This window comes from Lithobates pipiens, unplaced genomic scaffold (assembly GCF_037356315.1).
Source record: "Lithobates pipiens isolate NorthernLeopardFrog02 unplaced genomic scaffold, aLitPip1_a1.2 Scaffold_22, whole genome shotgun sequence".
In the NCBI taxonomy this organism is placed as follows: domain Eukaryota; kingdom Metazoa; phylum Chordata; class Amphibia; order Anura; family Ranidae; genus Lithobates; species Lithobates pipiens.
The window spans coordinates 2,346,703-2,368,511 of NW_027507784.1; the positions used below are offsets into that span (position 1 = coordinate 2,346,703).

General features: G+C 56.3%; 1 protein-coding gene across 1 annotated transcript in view; it reads right to left on the reverse strand.

The window, feature by feature from the left end:
* Positions 1-335: 335 nt before the first annotated feature.
* Positions 336-21,809, reverse strand: part of LOC144000325 (uncharacterized) — a 141,377-nt gene continuing 119,903 nt past the window's right edge. Inside the window, exons 11-12 of the mRNA XM_077494063.1 lie at positions 8,756-8,839; positions 336-624 (exon numbers count right to left, since the gene is read on the reverse strand). Of these exons, the coding sequence (XP_077350189.1) occupies positions 509-624; positions 8,756-8,839 (200 nt within the window). The 3' untranslated portion in view covers positions 336-508. The remainder of the gene's footprint in view (positions 625-8,755; positions 8,840-21,809) is intronic.

A 21,809-nucleotide genomic window follows, 5' to 3' on the forward strand; every position in this document is an offset into this window, starting at 1 on the left:
CCTTCTGAAATGATGACATTTTAGTGATTGGGTTCCCAGCCAATCAGAAGTGGGCTTCCTGCTGGTCATGCAGATGGTGCCCCACCTGCCCAGAGCACTGTCACCAAAAGCTCCTCTGACAAATCAACAATCAGGAGCTGATTAATCACATGATGACTGTGGCGGCCAATCAGAGTGATCATGTGATTGGGAAGCCTCCAGCATTACAAACTCTTAAAGGGCCGGCGTGAGCAGCCAGTAAGGGGTTAAATTCCTTTTATGTTGACAGTTGCCCCCAACTCATCCCCTCTGGAAGGCGAATGTCCCTTGAAGAAAAGACGGCTTTCTGCTTCTTGTTGGTGATAACATGAAAACCTTTATTAGACATACATTTTATACATGCTACACACATCACATGACTGAGCACTGGCCCCTCCCCCCTATTGTACAGACAAGTCTGAGTATGAAAGGTGACCAGCACTTCCTCTAGGATGGTTGAAGACATGGATCTGGTCACAGCCCCGCCCCTTTATTTCTCATCTGTGAGATTAGCCAATAAGAGCTGAGACAGGACAAGGGAAGCAATTATCAGGAAGATAGAGGTGTGGATCCCAGAGGCATTTGATCCAGAAGGCTTCTTCAACCCTAAAAAACACAATAATGATAAACGAGGGAGGAGTTAGAGGGTCAGGAGGGGCAACACAGCATGCAGGTAAGGAGATGTTGTTTTTGGTTGAAGGGGTCATGTTGGGGTGGAGGTGAGGAAGGGTGATGTTGGGGTGGAGATATGGAAGGGTCATGTTGGGGTGGAGGTGAGGAAGGGTCATGTTGGGGGGGGGGGGAGGTGAGGAAGGGTCGTGTTGGGGGGGGGGAGGTGAGGAAGGGTCGTGTTGGGGTGGAGGTGAGGAAGGGTCATGTTGGGGTGGAGGTGAGGAAGAGTCATGTTGGGGTGGAGGTGAGGAAGGATCATGTTGGGGTGGAGATGAGGAAGGGTTATGTTGGGGTGGAGGTGAGGAAGGGTCATGTTGGGGTGGAGGTGAGGAAGGGTCATGTTGGGGTGGAGGTGAGGAAGGGTCATGTTGGGGGGGGGAGGTGAGGAAGGGTCATTTTGGGTGGAGGTGAGGAAGGGTCATGTTGGGGGGGGAGGTGAGGAAGGGTCATGTTGGGGTGGAGGTGAGGAAGGGTCATGTTGGGGTGGAGGTGAGGAAGGGTCATGTTGGGGTGGAGGTGAGGAAGGGTCGTGTTGGGGTGGAGGTGAGGAAGGGTCATGTTGGGGTGGAGGTGAGGAAGGGTCATGTTGGGTGGAGGTGAGGAAGGGTCATGTTGGGGGGGGGGAGGTGAGGAAGGGTCATGTTGGGGTGGAGGTGAGGAAGGGTCATGTTGGGTGGAGGTGAGGAAGGGTCATGTTGGGGTGGAGGTGAGGAAGGGTGATGTTGGGTGGAGGTGAGGAAGGGTCATGTTGGGGTGGAGGTGAGGAAGGGTCATGTTGGGGTGGAGGTGAGGAAGGGTCATGTTGGGGTGGAGGTGAGGAAGGGTCATGTTGGGGTGGAGGTGAGGAAGGGTCATGTTGGGGTGGAGGTGAGGAAGGGTCGTGTTGGGGTGGAGGTGAGGAAGGGTCGTGTTGGGGTGGAGGTGAGGAAGGGTCATGTTGGGGTGGAGGTATGGAAGGGTCATGTTGGGTGGAGGTGAGGAAGGGTCATGTTGGGGGTGGAGGTGAGGAAGGGTTATGTTGGGGTGGAGATGAGGAAGGGTCATGTTGGGGGGTGTGAGGAAGGGTCATGTTGGGGGGGGGGGTGAGGAAGGGTCATGTTGGGGTGGAGGTGAGGAAGGGTCATGTTGGGGTGGAGGTGAGGAAGGGTCATGTTGGGGGGGGGGTGAGGAAGGGTCATGTTGGGGGGGGGGGAGGTGAGGAAGGGTCATGTTGGGGTGGAGGGGTCATGTTGGGGTGGAGGTGAGGAAGGGTCATGTTGGGGGGGAGGTGAGGAAGGGTCATGTTGGGGTGGAGGTGAGGAAGGGTCATGTTGGGGTGGAGGTGAGGAAGGGTCATGTTGGGGTGGAGGTGAGGAAGGGTCATGTTGGGGGGGAGGTGAGGAAAGGTCATGTTGGGGTGGAGGTGAGGAAGGGTCATGTTGGGGTGGAGGTGAGGAAGGGTCATGTTTGGAGGGAGGTGAGGAAGGGTCATGTTGGGGTGGAGGTGAGGAAGGGTCATGTTGGGGTGGAGGTGAGGAAGGGTCATGTTGGGGTGGAGGTGAGGAAGGGTCATGTTAGGGTGGAGGTGAGGAAGGGTCATGTTGGGTGGAGGTGAGGAAGGGTCATGTTGGGGTGGAGGTGAGGAAGGGTCGTGTTGGGGGGGGAGGTGAGGAAGGGTCATGTTGGGGTGGAGGTGAGGAAGGGACATGTTGGGTGGAGGTGAGGAAAGGGTCATGTTGGGGTGGAGGTGAGGAAGGGTTATGTTGGGGGGGGGGGGGTGAGGAAGGGTCATGTTGGGTGGAGGTGAGGAAGAGTCATGTTGGGGTGGAGGTGAGGAAGGGTCATGTTGGGGTGGAGGTGAGGAAAGGGTCATGTTGGGGTGGAGGTGAGGAAGGGTCATGTTGGGTGGAGGTGAGGAAGGGTCATGTTGGGGGGGAGGTGAGGAAGGGTCATGTTGGGGGGGGGAGGTGAGGAAGGGTCATGTTGGGGTGGAGGCATGGAAGGGTCATGTTGGGGTGGAGGTGAGGAAGGGTCATGTTGGGGGGGAGGTGAGGAAGGGTCATGTTGGGGGGGGGGGGTGAGGAAGGGTCATGATGGGGTGGAGGTGAGGAAGGGTCGTGTTGGGGTGGAGGTGAGGAAGGGTCATGTTGGGGTGGAGGTGAGGAAAGGGTCACGTTGGGGTGGAGGTGAGGAAGGGTCATGTTGGGGTGGAGGTGAGGAAGGGTCATGTTGGGGTGGAGGTGAGGAAGGGTCATGTTGGAGGTGGAGGTGAGGAAGGGTCATGTTGGGGTGGAAGGGTCATGTTGGAGTGGAGGTGAGGAAGGGACATGTTGGGGTGGAGGTGAGGAAGGGTCATGTTGGGGGTGGAGGTGAGGAAGGGTCATGTTGGGGGGAGGTGAGGAAGGGTCATGTTGGGGTGGAGGTGAGGAAGGGTCATGTTGGGGTGGAGGTGTGGAAGGGTCATGTTGGGGTGGAGGTGTGGAAGGGTCATGTTGGGGTGGAGGTGAGGAAGGGTCATGTTGGGGTGGAGGTGAGGAAGGGTCATGTTGGGGTGGAGGTGAGGAAGGGTCATGTTGGGGGGGAGGTGAGGAAGGGTCATGTTGGGGGGGGTGAGGAAGGGTCATGTTGGGGTGGAGGTGATGAAGGGTCGTGTTGGGGTGGAGGTGAGGAAGGGTCATGTTGGGGTGGAGGTGAGGAAAGGGTCACGTTGGGGTGGAGGTGAGGAAGGGTCATGTTGGGGTGGAGGTGAGGAAGGGTCATGTTGGGTGGAGGTGAGGAAGGGTCATGTTGGGTGGAGGTGAGGAAGGGTCATGTTGGGGTGGAGGTGAGGAAGGGTCATGTTGGGGTGGAGGTGAGGAAGGGTCATGTTGGGGGTGGAGGTGAGGAAGGGTCATGTTGGGGTGGAAGGGTCATGTTGGGGTGGAGGTGAGGAAGGGTCATGTTGGGGTGGAGGTGAGGAAGGGTCATGTTGGGGGTGGAGGTGAGGAAGGGTCATGTTGGGGGGGAGGTGAGGAAGGGTCGTGTTGGGGTGGAGGTGAGGAAGGGTCATGTTGGGGGGGAGGTGAGGAAGGGTCATGTTGGGGGGGAGGTGAGGAAGGGTCATGTTGGGGGGGGAGGTGAGGAAGGGTCATGTTGGGGGTGGAGGTGAGGAAGGGTCATGTTGGGGGTGGAGGTGAGGAAGGGTCATGTTGGGGGGGAGGTGAGGAAGGGTCATGTTGGGGGGGGGGTGGAGGTGAGGAAGGGTCATGTTGGGGTGGAGGTGAGGAAGGGTTATGTTGGGGGTGGAGGTGAGGAAGGGTCATGTTGGGGGGGAGGTGAGGAAGGGTCATGTTGGGGGGGGGGTGGAGGTGAGGAAGGGTCATGTTGGGGTGGAGGTGAGGAAGGGTTATGTTGGGGTGGAGGTGAGGAAGGGTCATGTTGGGGGGGGGAGGTGAGGAAGGGTCATGTTGGGGTGGAGGTGAGGAAGGGTCATGTTGGGGTGGAGGTGAGGAAGGGTCATGTTGGGGGGGGGGAGGTGAGGAAGGGTCATGTTGGGGTGGAGGTGAGGAAGGGTCATGTTGGGGTGGAGGTGAGGAAGGGTCATGTTGGGGTCTGATTGGAGGTGAGGAAGGGTCGTGTTGAGGGGGGGGAGGTGAGGAAGGGTCATGTTGGGGTGGAGGTGAGGAAGGGTCATGTTGGGGGAGGGGAGGTGAGGAAGGGTCATGTTGGGGTGGAGGTGAGGAAGGGTCAAGTTGGGGTGGAGGTGAGGAAGGGTCATGTTGGGGTGGAGGTGAGGAAGGGTCATGTTGGGGTGGAGGTGAGGAAGGGTCATGTTGGGGGAGGAGGTGAGGAAGGGTCATGTTGGGGGGGGTGGAGGTGAGGAAGGGTCATGTTGGGGTGGAGGTGAGGAAGGGTTATGTTGGGGTGGAGGTGAGGAAGGGTCATGTTGGGGGGGGGAGGTGAGGAAGGGTCATGTTGGGGTGGAGGTGAGGAAGGGTTATGTTGGGGTGGAGGTGAGGAAGGGTCATGTTGGGGGAGGGGAGGTGAGGAAGGGTCATGTTGGGGTGGAGGTGAGGAAGGGTCATGTTGGGGTGGAGGCGAGGAAGGGTCATGTTGGGGTGGAGGTGAGGAAGGGTCGTGTTGGGGGAGGGGAGGTGAGGAAGGGTCATGTTGGGGTGGAGGTGAGGAAGGGTCATGTTGGGGTGGAGGTGAGGAAGGGTCGTGTTGGGGGTGGAGGTGAGGAAGGGTCATGTTGGGGGGGGGAGGTGAGGAAGGGTCATGTTGGGGGGGGGGGGAGGTGAGGAAGGGTCATGTTGGGTGAAGGTGAGGAAGGGTCATGTTGGGGGGGGGGGAGGTGAGGAAGGGTCATGTTGGGTGAAGGTGAGGAAGGGTCATGTTGGGGGTGGAGGTGAGGAAGGGTCATGTTGGGGTGGAGGTGAGGAAGGGTCATGTTGGGGGGGGGGAGGTGAGGAAGGGTCATGTTGGGTGAAGGTGAGGAAGGGTCATGTTGGGGGGGGGAGGTGAGGAAGGGTCATGTTGGGTGAAGGTGAGGAAGGGTCATGTTGGGGGTGGAGGTGAGGAAGGGTCATGTTGGGGTGGAGGTGAGGAAGGGTCATGTTGGGGGGGGGGAGGTGAGGAAGGGTCATGTTGGGTGAAGGTGAGGAAGGGTCATGTTGGGGGGGGGGAGGTGAGGAAGGGTCATGTTGGGGTGGAGGTGAGGAAGGGTCATGTTGGGGGGGGGGGAGGTGAGGAAGGGTCATGTTGGGTGAAGGTGAGGAAGGGTCATGTTGGGGGGGGAGGTGAGGAAGGGTCATGTTGGGTGAAGGTGAGGAAGGGTCATGTTGGGGGGGGGGGAGGTGAGGAAGGGTCATGTTGGGTGAAGGTGAGGAAGGGTCGTGTTGGGGTGGAGGTGAGGAAGGGTTATGTTGGGGTGGAGGTGAGGAAGGGTCATGTTGGGGTGGAGGTGAGGAAGGGTCATGTTGGGGGGGGAGGTGAGGAAGGGTCATGTTGGGGTGGAGGTGAGGAAGGGTCATGTTGGGGGGGGAGGTGAGGAAGGGTCATGTTGGGGGGGAGGTGAGGAAGGGTCATGTTGGGGTGGAGGTGAGGAAGGGTCATGTTGGGGTGGAGGTGAGGAAGGGTCATGTTGGGGTGGAGGTGAGGAAGGGTCATGTTGGGGTGGAGGTGAGGAAGGGTCATGTTGGGGTGGAGGTGAGGAAGGGTCATGTTGGGGGGGAGGTGAGGAAGGGTCATGTTGGGGGGGGAGGTGAGAAAGGGTCATGTTGGGGTGGAGGTGAGGAAGGGTCATGTTGGGGTGGAGGTGAGGAAGGGTCGTGTTGGGGGTGGAGGTGAGGAAGGGTCATGTTGGGGGGGGGAGGTGAGGAAGGGTCATGTTGGGGGGGGGGAGGTGAGGAAGGGTCATGTTGGGTGAAGGTGAGGAAGGGTCATGTTGGGGGGGGGGGGGGGAGTTGAGGAAGGGTCATGTTGGGTGAAGGTGAGGAAGGGTCATGTTGGGGGTGGAGGTGAGGAAGGGTCATGTTGGGGTGGAGGTGAGGAAGGGTCATGTTGGGGGGGGGGAGGTGAGGAAGGGTCATGTTGGGTGAAGGTGAGGAAGGGTCATGTTGGGGGGGGGGAGGTGAGGAAGGGTCATGTTGGGTGAAGGTGAGGAAGGGTCATGTTGGGGGTGGAGGTGAGGAAGGGTCATGTTGGGGTGGAGGTGAGGAAGGGTCATGTTGGGGTGGGGGGGAGGTGAGGAAGGGTCATGTTGGGTGAAGGTGAGGAAGGGTCATGTTGGGGGGGGGAGGTGAGGAAGGGTCATGTTGGGGTGGAGGTGAGGAAGGGTCATGTTGGGGGGGGGGGGAGGTGAGGAAGGGTCATGTTGGGTGAAGGTGAGGAAGGGTCATGTTGGGGGGGGGGAGGTGAGGAAGGGTCATGTTGGGTGAAGGTGAGGAAGGGTCATGTTGGGGGGGGGGAGGTGAGGAAGGGTCATGTTGGGTGAAGGTGAGGAAGGGTCGTGTTGGGGTGGAGGTGAGGAAGGGTCATGTTGGGGGGGGGGGTGAGGAAGGGTTATGTTGGGGTGGAGGTGAGGAAGGGTCATGTTGGGGTGGAGGTGAGGAAGGGTCATGTTGGGGGGGGAGGTGAGGAAGGGTCATGTTGGGGTGGAGGTGAGGAAGGGTCATGTTGGGGGGGAGGTGAGGAAGGGTCATGTTGGGGGGGGAGGTGAGGAAGGGTCATGTTGGGGTGGAGGTGAGGAAGGGTTATGTTGGGGTGGAGGTGAGGAAGGGTCATGTTGGGGTGGAGGTGAGGAAGGGTCATGTTGGGGTGGAGGTGAGGAAGGGTCATGTTGGGGTGGAGGTGAGGAAGGGTCATGTTGGGGTGGAGGTGAGGAAGGGTCATGTTGGGTGGAGGTGAGGAAGGGTCATGTTGGGGTGGAGGTGAGGAAGGGTCATGTTGGGGGGGGGAGGTGAGGAAGGGTCATGTTGGGGGGGGAGGTGAGGAAGGGTCATGTTGGGGTGGAGGTGAGGAAGGGTCATGTTGGGGGGGAGGTGAGGAAGGGTCATGTTGGGGGGGGAGGTGAGGAAGGGTCATGTTGAGGTGAAGGTGAGGAAGGGTCGTGTTGGGGTGGAGGTGAGGAAGGGTCATGTTGGGGTGGAGGTGAGGAAGGGTCATGTTGGGGGGGAGGTGAGGAAGGGTCATGTTGGGGGGGGAGGTGAGGAAGGGTCATGTTGGGTGGAGGTGAGGAAGGGTCATGTTGGGTGGAGGTGAGGAAGGGTCATGTTGGGGTGGAGGTGAGGAAGGGTCATGTTGGGGGGGGGGGTGAGGAAGGGTTATGTTGGGGTGGAGGTGAGGAAGGGTCATGTTGGGGTGGAGGTGAGGAAGGGTCATGTTGGGGGGGGGGGGGGGTGAGGAAGGGTTATGTTGGGGTGGAGGTGAGGAAGGGTCGTGTTGGGGTGGAGGTGAGGAAGGGTCATGTTGGGGGGGGGGGGTGAGGAAGGGTTATGTTGGGGTGGAGGTGAGGAAGGGTCATGTTGGGGTGGAGGTGAGGAAGGGTCATGTTGGGGGGGGAGGTGAGGAAGGGTCATGTTGGGGTGGAGGTGAGGAAGGGTCATGTTGGGGGGGAGGTGAGGAAGGGTCATGTTGGGGGGGGAGGTGAGGAAGGGTCATGTTGGGGTGGAGGTGAGGAAGGGTTATGTTGGGGTGGAGGTGAGGAAGGGTCATGTTGGGGTGGAGGTGAGGAAGGGTCATGTTGGGGTGGAGGTGAGGAAGGGTCATGTTGGGGTGGAGGTGAGGAAGGGTCATGTTGGGGTGGAGGTGAGGAAGGGTCATGTTGGGTGGAGGTGAGGAAGGGTCATGTTGGGGTGGAGGTGAGGAAGGGTCATGTTGGGGGGGGAGGTGAGGAAGGGTCATGTTGGGGGGGGAGGTGAGGAAGGGTCATGTTGGGGTGGAGGTGAGGAAGGGTCATGTTGGGGGGGGAGGTGAGGAAGGGTCATGTTGGGGGGGGAGGTGAGGAAGGGTCATGTTGAGGTGAAGGTGAGGAAGGGTCGTGTTGGGGTGGAGGTGAGGAAGGGTCATGTTGGGGTGGAGGTGAGGAAGGGTCATGTTGGGGGGGAGGTGAGGAAGGGTCATGTTGGGGGGGGAGGTGAGGAAGGGTCATGTTGGGTGGAGGTGAGGAAGGGTCATGTTGGGTGGAGGTGAGGAAGGGTCATGTTGGGTGGAGGTGAGGAAGGGTCATGTTGGGGTGGAGGTGAGGAAGGGTCGTGTTGGGGTGGAGGTGAGGAAGGGTCATGTTGGGGTGGAGGTGAGGAAGGGTCATGTTGGGGTGGAGGTGAGGAAGGGTCATGTTGGGGTGGAGGTGAGGAAGGGTCATGTTGGGGTGGAGGTGAGGAAGGGTCGTGTTGGGGTGGAGGTGAGGAAGGGTCATGTTGGGGGGGAGGTGAGGAAGGGTCATGTTGGGGGGGGGGGTGAGGAAGGGTCATGTTGGGGTGGAAGGGTCATGTTGGGGGTGGAAGGGTCATGTTGGGGTGGAAGGGTCATGTTGGGGTCTGATTGGAGGTGAGAAGAGGGTATTTGTGAGTGTAGAGGGGGAAGGGATCATAGAGTGGGGCATTACCTGGACAGCAGAGGGGTGAAGTACAGAAGGGCCCCAGGGATTCCTGGGCTTGCAGTGCATTCAGGCTGGAGGCGTCATTATACCCTGTGGAGAGAGATTGGTGGTGATTGGACGGTGAACATGATGGAAAGAAAGGACACCCAGACATGAATCAGTTCCCTGATTGGATAAGGTGACGTCTGTCTGCGGATTTCTTCTCTCTCAGGCGGGATTCTGTCCAACATGGAGAATTGCACAGATTTTCCACTGCTGATTACTCGGCGATGGCAGTATGACAGACATAAGAAGACACTTCTGGATTGTTTCTTTCTGTTCTCCATTTCTGATTTGATTTCCCAGAATTCCTTACACTGTCTGGTGTATTTAGGGGTTAATTCAGGCCTCTCACTGCAGCAGCAGGAAGAGGGGACACCAGAGAAGATAATGGGAAGAGGGGACACCAGAGAAGAGAATGAGAAGAGGGGACACCAAAGGGGACAACAGGAAGAGGGGACACCAGAGAAGATGATGAGAAGAGGGGACACAAGAGAAGAGAATGAGAAGAGGGGACACCAAAGGGGACAACAGGAAGAGGGGACACCAGAGAAGAGAATGAGAAGAGGGGACACCAGAGAAGAGAATGAGAAGAGGGGACACCAGAGAAGATAATGGGAAGAGGGGACATCAGAGAAGATAATGGGAAGAGGGGACACCAAAAGGGACAACAGGAAGAGGGGACACCAGAGAAGATAATGGGAAGAGGGGACACCAGAGAAGATAATGGGAAGAGGGGACACCAGAGAAGATAATGGGAAGAGGGGACACCAGAGAAGAGAATGAGAAGAGGGGACACCAAAAGGGACAACAGGAAGAGGGGACACCAGAGAAGAGAATGAGAAGAGGGGACACCAAAAGGGACAACAGGAAGAGGGGACACCAGAGAAGATAATGAGAAGAGGGGACACCAAAGGGGACAACAGGAAGAGGGGACACCAGAGAAGATGATGAGAAGAGGGGACACCAGAGAAGATGATGAGAAGAGGGGGCACAAGAAAAGAGAATGAGAAGAGGGGACACCAAAGGGGACAACAGGAAGAGGGGACACCAGAGAAGAGAATGAGAAGAGGGGACACCAGAGAAGAGAATGAGAAGAGGGGACACCAGAGAAGATAATGGGAAGAGGGGACATCAGAGAAGATAATGGGAAGAGGGGACACCAGAGAAGAGAATGAGAAGAGGGGACACCAAAAGGGACAACAGGAAGAGGGGACACCAGAGAAGAGAATGAGAAGAGGGGACACCAAAAGGGACAACAGGAAGAGGGGACACCAGAGAAGATAATGGGAAGAGGGGACACCAGAGAAGATAATGGGAAGAGGGGACACCAGAGGGGACAACAGGAAGAGGGGACACCAGAGAAGATGATGGGAAGAGGGGACACAAGAGAAGAGAATGAGAAGAGGGGACACCAAAGGGGACAACAGGAAGAGGGGACACCAGAGAAGATAATGGGAAGAGGGGACACCAGAGAAGAGAATGGGAAGAGGGGACACCAGAGAAGAGGGGACACCAGAGAAGATGATGAGAAGAGGGGACACCAGAGAAGATGATGGGAAGAGGGGACACAAGAGAAGAGAATGAGAAGAGGGGACACCAGAGAAGATGATGGGAAGAGGGGACACCAGAGAAGAGAATGGGAAGAGGGGACACCAGAGAAGATGATGGGAAGAGGGGACACCAAAGGGGACAACAGGAAGAGGGGACACCAGAGGGGACAACAGGAAGAGGGGACACCAGAGGGGACAACAGGAAGAGGGGACACCAGAGAAGAGAATGAGAAGAGGGGACACCAGAGAAGAGAATGAGAAGAGGGGACACCAGAGAAGAGAATGAGAAGAGGGGACACCAGAGAAGAGAATGGGAAGAGGGGACACCAGAGAAGAGAATGAGAAGAGGGGACACCAGAGAAGATGATGAGAAGAGGGGACACCAGAGAAGATGATGGGAAGAGGGGACACCAGAGAAGAGAATGGGAAGAGGGGACACCAGAGAAGATGATGGGAAGAGGGGACACCAAAGGGGACAACAGGAAGAGGGGACACCAGAGGGGACAACAGGAAGAGGGGACACCAGAGGGGACAACAGGAAGAGGGGACACCAGAGAAGAGAATGAGAAGAGGGGACACCAGAGAAGAGAATGAGAAGAGGGGACACCAGAGAAGAGAATGAGAAGAGGGGACACCAGAGAAGAGAATGAGAAGAGGGGACACCAGAGAAGAGAATGGGAAGAGGGGACACCAGAGAAGAGAATGGGAAGAGGGGACACCAGAGAAGAGAATGAGAAGAGGGGACACCAGAGAAGAGAATGAGAAGAGGGGACACCAAAGGGGACAACAGGAAGAGGGGACACCAGAGGGGACAACAGGAAGAGGGGACACCAGAGAAGAGAATGGGAAGAGGGGACACCAGAGAAGATGATGGGAAGAGGGGACACCAGAGAAGAGAATGGGAAGAGGGGACACCAGAGAAGATGATGGGAAGAGGGGACACCAAAGGGGACAACAGGAAGAGGGGACACCAGAGGGGACAACAGGAAGAGGGGACACCAGAGGGGACAACAGGAAGAGGGGACACCAGAGAAGAGAATGAGAAGAGGGGACACCAGAGAAGAGAATGAGAAGAGGGGACACCAGAGAAGAGAATGAGAAGAGGGGACACCAGAGAAGAGAATGAGAAGAGGGGACACCAGAGAAGAGAATGAGAAGAGGGGACACCAGAGAAGAGAATGAGAAGAGGGGACACCAGAGAAGAGAATGAGAAGAGGGGACACCAGAGAAGAGAATGAGAAGAGGGGACACCAGAGAAGAGAATGAGAAGAGGGGACACCAGAGAAGAGAATGAGAAGAGGGGACACCAGAGAAGAGAATGGGAAGAGGGGACACCAGAGAAGAGAATGGGAAGAGGGGACACCAGAGAAGATGATGGGAAGAGGGGACACCAAAGGGGACAACAGGAAGAGGGGACACCAGAGGGGACAACAGGAAGAGGGGACACCAGAGGGGACAACAGGAAGAGGGGACACCAGAGAAGAGAATGAGAAGAGGGGACACCAGAGAAGAGAATGAGAAGAGGGGACACCAGAGAAGAGAATGAGAAGAGGGGACACCAGAGAAGAGAATGGGAAGAGGGGACACCAGAGAAGAGAATGAGAAGAGGGGACACCAGAGAAGATGATGAGAAGAGGGGACACCAGAGAAGATGATGGGAAGAGGGGACACAAGAGAAGAGAATGAGAAGAGGGGACACCAGAGAAGATGATGGGAAGAGGGGACACCAGAGAAGAGAATGGGAAGAGGGGACACCAGAGAAGATGATGGGAAGAGGGGACACCAAAGGGGACAACAGGAAGAGGGGACACCAGAGGGGACAACAGGAAGAGGGGACACCAGAGGGGACAACAGGAAGAGGGGACACCAGAGAAGAGAATGAGAAGAGGGGACACCAGAGAAGAGAATGAGAAGAGGGGACACCAGAGAAGAGAATGAGAAGAGGGGACACCAGAGAAGAGAATGAGAAGAGGGGACACCAGAGAAGAGAATGGGAAGAGGGGACACCAGAGAAGAGAATGGGAAGAGGGGACACCAGAGAAGAGAATGAGAAGAGGGGACACCAGAGAAGAGAATGAGAAGAGGGGACACCAAAGGGGACAACAGGAAGAGGGGACACCAGAGGGGACAACAGGAAGAGGGGACACCAGAGAAGAGAATGGGAAGAGGGGACACCAGAGAAGAGAATGAGAAGAGGGGACACCAGAGAAGAGAATGGGAAGAGGGGACACCAGAGAAGAGAATGAGAAGAGGGGACACCAGAGAAGAGAATGAGAAGAGGGGACACCAGAGAAGATGATGGGAAGAGGGGACACCAAAGGGGACAACAGGAAGAGGGGACACCAGAGGGGACAACAGGAAGAGGGGACACCAGAGGGGACAACAGGAAGAGGGGACACCAGAGAAGAGAATGAGAAGAGGGGACACCAGAGAAGAGAATGAGAAGAGGGGACACCAGAGAAGAGAATGAGAAGAGGGGACACCAGAGAAGAGAATGGGAAGAGGGGACACCAGAGAAGAGAATGAGAAGAGGGGACACCAGAGAAGATGATGAGAAGAGGGGACACCAGAGAAGATGATGGGAAGAGGGGACACCAGAGAAGAGAATGAGAAGAGGGGACACAAGAGAAGAGAATGAGAAGAGGGGACACCAGAGAAGATGATGGGAAGAGGGGACACCAAAGGGGACAACAGGAAGAGGGGACACCAGAGGGGACAACAGGAAGAGGGGACACCAGAGAAGAGAATGAGAAGAGGGGACACCAGAGAAGAGAATGAGAAGAGGGGACACCAGAGAAGAGAATGAGAAGAGGGGACACCAGAGAAGAGAATGGGAAGAGGGGACACCAGAGAAGAGAATGAGAAGAGGGGACACCAGAGAAGAGAATGGGAAGAGGGGACACCAGAGAAGAGAATGAGAAGAGGGGACACCAGAGAAGAGAATGAGAAGAGGGGACACCAAAGGGGACAACAGGAAGAGGGGACACCAGAGGGGACAACAGGAAGAGGGGACACCAGAGAAGAGAATGGGAAGAGGGGACACCAGAGAAGAGAATGAGAAGAGGGGACACCAGAGAAGAGAATGGGAAGAGGGGACACCAGAGAAGAGAATGAGAAGAGGGGACACCAGAGAAGAGAATGGGAAGAGGGGACACCAGAGAAGAGAATGAGAAGAGGGGACACCAGAGAAGAGAATGAGAAGAGGGGACACCAGAGAAGAGAATGAGAAGAGGGGACACCAGAGAAGAGAATGGGAAGAGGGGACACCAGAGAAGAGAATGGGAAGAGGGGACACCAGAGAAGAGAATGAGAAGAGGGGACACCAGAGAAGAGAATGGGAAGAGGGGACACCAGAGAAGAGAATGAGAAGAGGGGACACCAGAGAAGATGATGGGAAGAGGGGACACCAGTGGGGACAACAGGAAAAGGGGACAACCAGAGGAGTTAACAGGAAGAGGGGACAACAGGCAGAGGGACATCAGTTATAGGGGACACCAGAGGGGGAACAATCCTGAGGTGACAACAGGCACAATAGAAAGCAGAAGGGACCCCGAGGGTAACAGAAGGGAGAATGTGACATGGCAGAGAGGAGAGACCTATCGGTGATATGACGGAGGGCATAGCCGGGGATGTCATATTGGATGCAATAACTTCTGCTTACATTTCTGAGAGATAAAGTCAGCCAATCACTGGATCGTGGGGAGGAGGAAACCTCTCTACAAACTGTATTGTTTTCAAGAGAACTCAAAATTTTAGGCAATGGGAAAATAATTCATACATTATATTGTCAAAAGTATTGGGACACCTGGGAGTGTCTATGGGAATGTTCCATAGCAAGTTCCATAAAGACATGGATGAGCGAGTTTGGGGTGGAGGAACTTGACTGGCCTGCACAGAGTCCTGACCTCAACCCGATAGAACACTTTTGGGATAAATTAGAGAGGAGACTTTAAGCCAGGCCTTTTCATCCAACATCAGTTCCTGACCTCACAAATGCTCTTCTGCAAGAATGGTCAAACATTCCCATAGACACCCTCCTAAACCTTGTGGACGACCTTCCCAGAAGAGGTGAAGCTGTTATAGCTGCAAAGAGCCAACTCAATATTGAGCCCTCCGGACTAATACTTTTGACAATTTAGTGTATATTACATTATACATCTATTGATAAGGATTGGTTAGACGGACTGATGTCCCCGGGGATTGTGACTTCCTGACGCCGTCACTCAGCACTCTGCCCATCGCAGATTAAATGTATTATGAATGTCATTGTGTCACCGGCAAATAAAGATGGCCGCCGCCCTCCACTCATCAAGAGAGGCGATTATCTCTCATTGTCAGGATAATCTCCAGATCAGACTTGTAAATCCAGACAGACCTCAATGTGATCACACATGATGAAATTAGAGAAACCTATTCCACAATTGTCAGACAGGCTGATAGGGAGAGGGGGGGGGGGGGTTATATGACCCCTGGGGGTCGGGAAGAGAGGGGGGGTTATATGACCCCTGGGGGTCGGGGTGTAAGTCTACTTCCCTAGAAAGCAGATGGAGTGCTGGGGGTTTGTTCCCCTGGACTGAGGAGGTAGAGTGATGGGGGTTTGTTCCCCTGGACTGAGGGGGTAGAGTGATGGGGGTTTGTTGCCCTGGACTGAGGGGGTAGAGTGATGGGGGTTTGTTCCCCTGGACTGAGGGGGTAGAGTGATGGGAGTTTGTTCCCCTGGACTGAGGAGGTAGAGTGATGGGGGTTTGTTCCCCTGGACTGAGGGGGTAGAGTGATGGGGGTTTGTTCCCCTGGACTGAAGGGGTAGAGTGATGGGGGTTTGTTCCCCTGGACTGAGGGGGTAGAGTGATGGGGGTTTGTTCCCCTGGACTGAGGGGGTAGAGTGATGGGGGTTTGTTCCCCTGGACTGAAGGGGTAGAGTGATGGGGGTTTGTTCCCCTGGACTGAGGGGGTAGAGTGATGGGGGTTTGTTCCCCTGGACTGAGGGGGTAGAGTGATGAGGGTTTGTTCCCCTGGACTGAGGGGTAGAGTGATGGGGGTTTGTTCCCCTGGACTGAGGGGGTAGAGTGATGGGGGTTTGTTCCCCTGGACTGAGGGGTAGAGTGATGGGGGTTTGTTCCCCTGGACTGAGGGGGTAGAGTGGTGGAGGTTTGTTCCCCTGGACTGAGGAGGTAGAGTGATGGGGGTTTGTTTCCCTGGACTGAGGGGGTAGAGTGATGGAGGTTTGTTCCCCTGGACTGAGGGGGTAGAGTGATGGGGGTTTGTTTCCCTGGACTGAGGGGGTAGAGTGATGGAGGTTTGTTCCCCTGGACTGAGGAGGTAGAGTGATGGGGGTTTGTTTCCCTGGACTGAGGGGGTAGAGTGATGGGGGTTTGTTTCCCTGGACTGAGGGGGTAGAGTGATGGAGGTTTGTTCCCCTGGACTGAGGAGGTAGAGTGATGGGGGTTTGTTTCCCTGGACTGAGGCGGTAGAGTGATGGGGGTTTGTTCCCCTGGACTGAGGAGGTAGAGTGATGGGGGTTTGTTCCCCTGGACTGAGGGGGTAGAGTGATGAGGGTTTGTTCCCCTGGACTGAGGGGTAGAGTGATGGGGGTTTGTTCCCCTGGACTGAGGGGGTAGAGTGGTGGAGGTTTGTTCCCCTGGACTGAGGAGGTAGAGTGATGGGGGTTTGTTTCCATGGACTGAGGGGGTAGAGTGATGGAGGTTTGTTCCCCTGGACTGAGGGGGTAGAGTGATGGGGGTTTGTTTCCCTGGACTGAGGGGGTAGAGTGATGGAGGTTTGTTCCCCTGGACTGAGGGGGTAGAGTGATGGGGGTTTGTTGCCCTGGACTGAGGGGGTAGAGTGATGGGGGTTTGTTCCCCTGGACTGAGGGGGTAGAGTGATGGGGGTTTGTTGCCCTGGACTGAGGAGGTAGAGTGATGGAGGTTTGTTCCCCTGGACTGAGGAGGTAGAGTGATGGGGGTTTGTTGCCCTGGACTGAAGGGGTAGAGTGATGGGGGTTTGTTCCCCCGGACTGAAGGGGTAGAGTGATGGAGGTTTGTTCCCCTGGACTGAGGGGGTAGAGTGATGGGGGTTTGTTCCCCTGGACTGAAGGGGTAGAGTGATGGGGGTTTGTTCCCCTGGACTGAGGGGGTAGAGTGATGGGGGTTTGTTCCCCTGGACTGAAGGGGTAGAGTGGTGGAGGTTTGTTCCCCTGGACTGAGGAGGCAGAGTGATGGGGGTTTGTTCCCCTGGACTGAGGGGGTAGAGTGATGGGGGTTTGTTCTCCTGGACTGAGGGGGTAGAGTGATGGAGGTTTGTTCCCCTGGACTGAGGGGGTAGAGTGATGGGGGTTTGTTTCCCTGGACTGAAGGGGTAGAGTGATGGGGGTTTGTTCCCCCGGACTGAAGGGGTAGAGTGATGGAGGTTTGTTCCCCTGGACTGAGGGGGTAGAGTGATGGGGGTTTGTTCCCCTGGACTGAGGGGGTAGAGTGATGGGGGTTTGTTCCCCTGGACTGAGGGGGTAGAGTGATGGGGGTTTGTTCCCCTGGACTGAGGAGGTAGAGTGATGGGGGTTTGTTTCCCTGGACTGAGGGGGTAGAGTGATGGGGGTTTGTTTCCCTGGACTGAAGGGGTAGAGTGATGGGGGTTTGTTCCCCCGGACTGAAGGGGTAGAGTGATGGAGGTTTGTTCCCCTGGACTGAGGGGGTAGAGTGATGGGGGTTTGTTTCCCTGGACTGAGGGGGTAGAGTGATGGGGGTTTGTTCCCCTGGACTGAGGGGGTAGAGTGATGGGGGTTTGTTCCCCTGGACTGAAGGGGTAGAGTGATGGGGGTTTGTTCCCCCGGACTGAAGGGGTAGAGTGATGGGGGTTTGTTCCCCTGGACTGAGGGGGTAGAGTGATGGAGGTTTGTTCCCCTGGACTGAGGGGGTAGAGTGATGGGGGTTTGTTGCCCTGGACTGAGGGGGTAGAGTGATGGGGGTTTGTTGCCCTGGACTGAGGGGGTAGAGTGATGGGAGTTTGTTCCCCTGGACTGAGGGGGTAGAGTGATGGGGGTTTGTTGCCCTGGACTGAGGGGGTAGAGTGATGGGGGTTTGTTGCCCTGGACTGAGGGGGTAGAGTGATGGGGGTTTGTTCCCCTGGACTGAGGGGGTAGAGTGATGGGAGTTTGTTCCCCTGGACTGAGGGGGTAGAGTGATGGGGGTTTGTTGCCCTGGACTGAGGGGGGTAGAGTGATGGAGGTTTGTTCCCCTGGACTGTGGGGGTAGAGTGATGGGGGTTTGTTGCCCTGGACTGAGGGGGTAGAGTGATGGGAGTTTGTTCCCCTGGACTGAGGGGGTAGAGTGATGGAGGTTTGTTCCCCTGGACTGAGGGGGTAGAGTGATGGGGGTTTGTTGCCCTGGACTGAGGAGGTAGAGTGATGGGAGTTTGTTCCCCTGGACTGAGGGGGTAGAGTGATGGGGGTTTGTTGCCCTGGACTGTGGGGGTAGAGTGATGGGGGTTTGTTCCCCTGGACTGAGGGGGTAGAGTGATGGGGGTTTGTTCCCCTGGACTGAGGGGGTAGAGTGATGGGAGTTTGTTCCCCTGGACTGAGGGGGTAGAGTGATGGGGGTTTGTTGCCCTGGACTGAGGGGGGTAGAGTGATGGAGGTTTGTTCCCCTGGACTGTGGGGGTAGAGTGATGGGGGTTTGTTGCCCTGGACTGAGGGGGTAGAGTGATGGGAGTTTGTTCCCCTGGACTGAGGGGGTAGAGTGATGGGGGTTTGTTGCCCTGGACTGAGGGGGTAGAGTGATGGGGGTTTGTTGCCCTGGACTGAGGAGGTAGAGTGATGGGGGTTTGTTGCCCTGGACTGAGGGGGTAGAGTGATGGGGGTTTGTTGCCCTGGACTGAGGGGGTAGAGTGATGGGGGTTTGTTCCCCTGGACTGTGGGGGTAGAGTGATGGGGGTTTGTTCCCCTGGACTGAGGGGGTAGAGTGATGGGGGTTTGTTTCCCTGGACTGAGGGGGTAGAGTGATGGGGGTTTGTTCCCCTGGACTGAGGGGGTAGAGTGATAGAGGTTTGTTCCTCTGGACTGAGGGGGTAGAGTGATGGGGGTTTGTTCCCCTGGACTGAGGGGGTAGAGTGATGGGGGTTTGTTCCCCTGGACTGAGGGGGTAGAGTGATGGGGGTTTGTTCCCCTGGACTGAGGGGGTAGAGTGATGGGAGTTTGTTCCCCTGGACTGAGGGGGTAGAGTGATGGGGGTTTGTTCCCCTGGACTGAGGGGGTAGAGTGATGGAGGATTGTTCCCCTGGACTGAGGGGGTAGAGTGATGGGGGTTTGTTGCCCTGGACTGAGGGGGTAGAGTGATGGGGGTTTGTTTCCCTGGACTGAGGGGGTAGAGTGATGGGGGTTTGTTGCCCTGGACTGAGGGGGTAGAGTGATGGGGGTTTGTTTCCCTGGACTGAGGGGGTAGAGTGATGGAGGATTGTTCCCCTGGACTGAGGGGGTAGAGTGATGGGGGTTTGTTTCCCTGGACTGAGGGGGTAGAGTGATGGGGGTTTGTTCCCCTGGACTGAGGGGGTAGAGTGATGGGGGTATGTTCCCCTGGACTGAGGGGGTAGAGTGATGGGGGTTTGTTTCCCTGGACTGAGGGGGTAGAGTGATGGGGGTTTGTTCCCCTGGACTGAGGGGGTAGAGTGATGGGGGTTTGTTTCCCTGGACTGAGGGGGTAGAGTGATGGGGGTTTGTTCCCCTGGACTGAGGGGGTAGAGTGATGGGGGTTTGTTCCCCTGGACTGAGGGGGTAGAGTGATGGGGGTTTGTTCCCCTGGACTGAGGGGGTAGAGTGATGGGGGTTTGTTTCCCTGGACTGAGGGGGTAGAGTGATGGGGGTTTGTTTCCCTGGACTGAGGGGGTAGAGTGATGGGGGTTTGTTTCCCTGGACTGAGGGGGTAGAGTGATGGGGGTTTGTTCCCCTGGACTGAGGGGGTAGAGTGATGGGGGTTTGTTTCCCTGGACTGAGGGGGTAGAGTGATGGGGTTTGTTCCCCTGGACTGAGGGGGTAGAGTGATGGGGGTTTGTTCCCCTGGACTGAGGGGGTAGAGTGATGGAACTCTGGAGAGTGGAGAAGGGACGCTCCTCTGGAAAGACTAGTAAAGTGGTATAGAAATGTTAGGAGATGCGCTGATGAAGCTCTGTAAAGTGGAGAAGAGACGCTCCTCTGGAAGGAGAGGGGAGAGGGGTATAGGGATGTTGGGAGAGGTGCTGATGAAGCTCTGTAAAGTGGAGAAGGGAAGCTCCTCTGGAAGGAGCGGGGAGAGGGGTATAGGGATGTTGGGAGAGGTGCTGATGAAGCTCTGTAAAGTGGAGAAGGGACACTACTCTGGAAGGAGAGGGGAGAGGGGTATAGGGATGTTGAGAGAGGCGCTGATGAAGCTCTGTAAAGTGGAGAAGGGACGCTCCTCTGGAAGGAGAGGGGAGAGTGGTATAGGGATGTTGGGAGAGGTGCTGATGAAGCTCTGTAAAGTGGAGAAGGGACGCTCCTCTGGAAGGAGAGGGGAGAGGGGTATAGGGATGTTGGGAGAGGCACTGATGAAGCTCTGTAAAGTGGAGAAGAGACGCTCCTCTGGAAGGAGAGGGGAGAGTGGTATAGGGATGTTGGGAGAGGCGCTGATGAAGCTCTGTAAAGTGGAGAAGGGACGCTCCTCTGGAAGGAGAGGGGAGAGTGGTATAGGGATGTTGGGAGAGGTGCTGATGAAGCTCTGTAAAGTGGAGAAGGGACGCTCCTCTGGAAGGAGTGGGGAGAGTGGTATAGGGATGTTGGGAGAGGCGCTGATGAAGCTCTGTAAAGTGGAGAAGAGACGCTCCTCTGGAAGGAGAGGGGAGAGTGGTATAGGGATGTTGGGAGAGGCGCTGATGAAGCTCTGTAAAGTGGAGAAGGGACGCTCCTCTGGAAGTACAGGGGAGAGTGGTATAGGGATGTTGGGAGAGGTGCTGATGAAGCTCTGTAAAGTGGAGAAGGGACGCTCCTCTGGAAGGAGTGGGGAGAGTGGTATAGGGATGTTGGGAGAGGCGTTGATGAAGCTCTGTAAAGTGGAGAAGGGACGCTCCTCTGGAAGGAGAGGGGAGAGGGGTATAGGGATGTTGGGAGAGGTGCTGATGAAGCTCTGTAAAGTGGAGAAGGGACGCTCCTCTGGAAGGAGTGGGGAGAGTGGTATAGGGATGTTGGGAGAGGTGCTGATGAAGCTCTGTAAAGTGGAGAAGGGAAGCTCCTCTGGAAGGAGTGGGGAGAGTGGTATAGGGATGTTGGGAGAGGCGCTGATGAAGCTCTGTAAAGTGGAGAAGAGACGCTCCTCTGGAAGGAGAGGGGAGAGTGGTATAGGGATGTTGGGAGAGGCGCTGATGAAGCTCTGTAAAGTGGAGAAGGGACGCTCCTCTGGAAGGAGAGGGGAGAGTGGTATAGGGATGTTGGGAGAGGTGCTGATGAAGCTCTGTAAAGTGGAGAAGGGACGCTCCTCTGGAAGGAGTGGGGAGAGTGGTATAGGGATGTTGGGAGAGGCGCTGATGAAGCTCTGTAAAGTGGAGAAGAGACGCTCCTCTGGAAGGAGAGGGGAGAGTGGTATAGGGATGTTGGGAGAGGCGCTGATGAAGCTCTGTAAAGTGGAGAAGGGACGCTCCTCTGGAAGGAGAGGGGAGAGTGGTATAGGGATGTTGGGAGAGGTGCTGATGAAGCTCTGTAAAGTGGAGAAGGGACGCTCCTCTGGAAGGAGTGGGGAGAGTGGTATAGGGATGTTGGGAGAGGCGCTGATGAAGCTCTGTAAAGTGGAGAAGGGACGCTCCTCTGGAAGGAGAGGGGAGAGGGGTATAGGGATGTTGGGAGAGGTGCTGATGAAGCTCTGTAAAGTGGAGAAGGGACGCTCCTCTGGAAGGAGTGGGGAGAGTGGTATAGGGATGTTGGGAGAGGTGCTGATGAAGCTCTGTAAAGTGGAGAAGGGAAGCTCCTCTGGAAGGAGTGGGGAGAGTGGTATAGGGATGTTGGGAGAGGCGCTGATGAAGCTCTGTAAAGTGGAGAAGAGACGCTCCTCTGGAAGGAGAGGGGAGAGTGGTATAGGGATGTTGGGAGAGGCGCTGATGAAGCTCTGTAAAGTGGAGAAGGGACGCTCCTCTGGAAGGAGAGGGGAGAGTGGTATAGGGATGTTGGGAGAGGTGCTGATGAAGCTCTGTAGAGTGGAGAAGGGACGCTCCTCTGGAAGGAGAGGGGAGAGTGGTATAGGGATGTTGGGAGAGGTGCTGATGAAGCTCTGTAAAGTGGAGAAGGGACGCTCCTCTGGAAGGAGAGGGGAGAGTGGTATAGGGATGTTGGGAGAGGCGCTGATGAAGCTCTGAAAAGTGGAGAAGGGACGCTCCTCTGGAAGTACAGGGGAGAGTGGTATAGGGATGTTGGGAGAGGCGCTGATGAAGCTCTGTAAAGTGGAGAAGGGACGCTCCTCTGGAAGGAGAGGGGAGAGTGG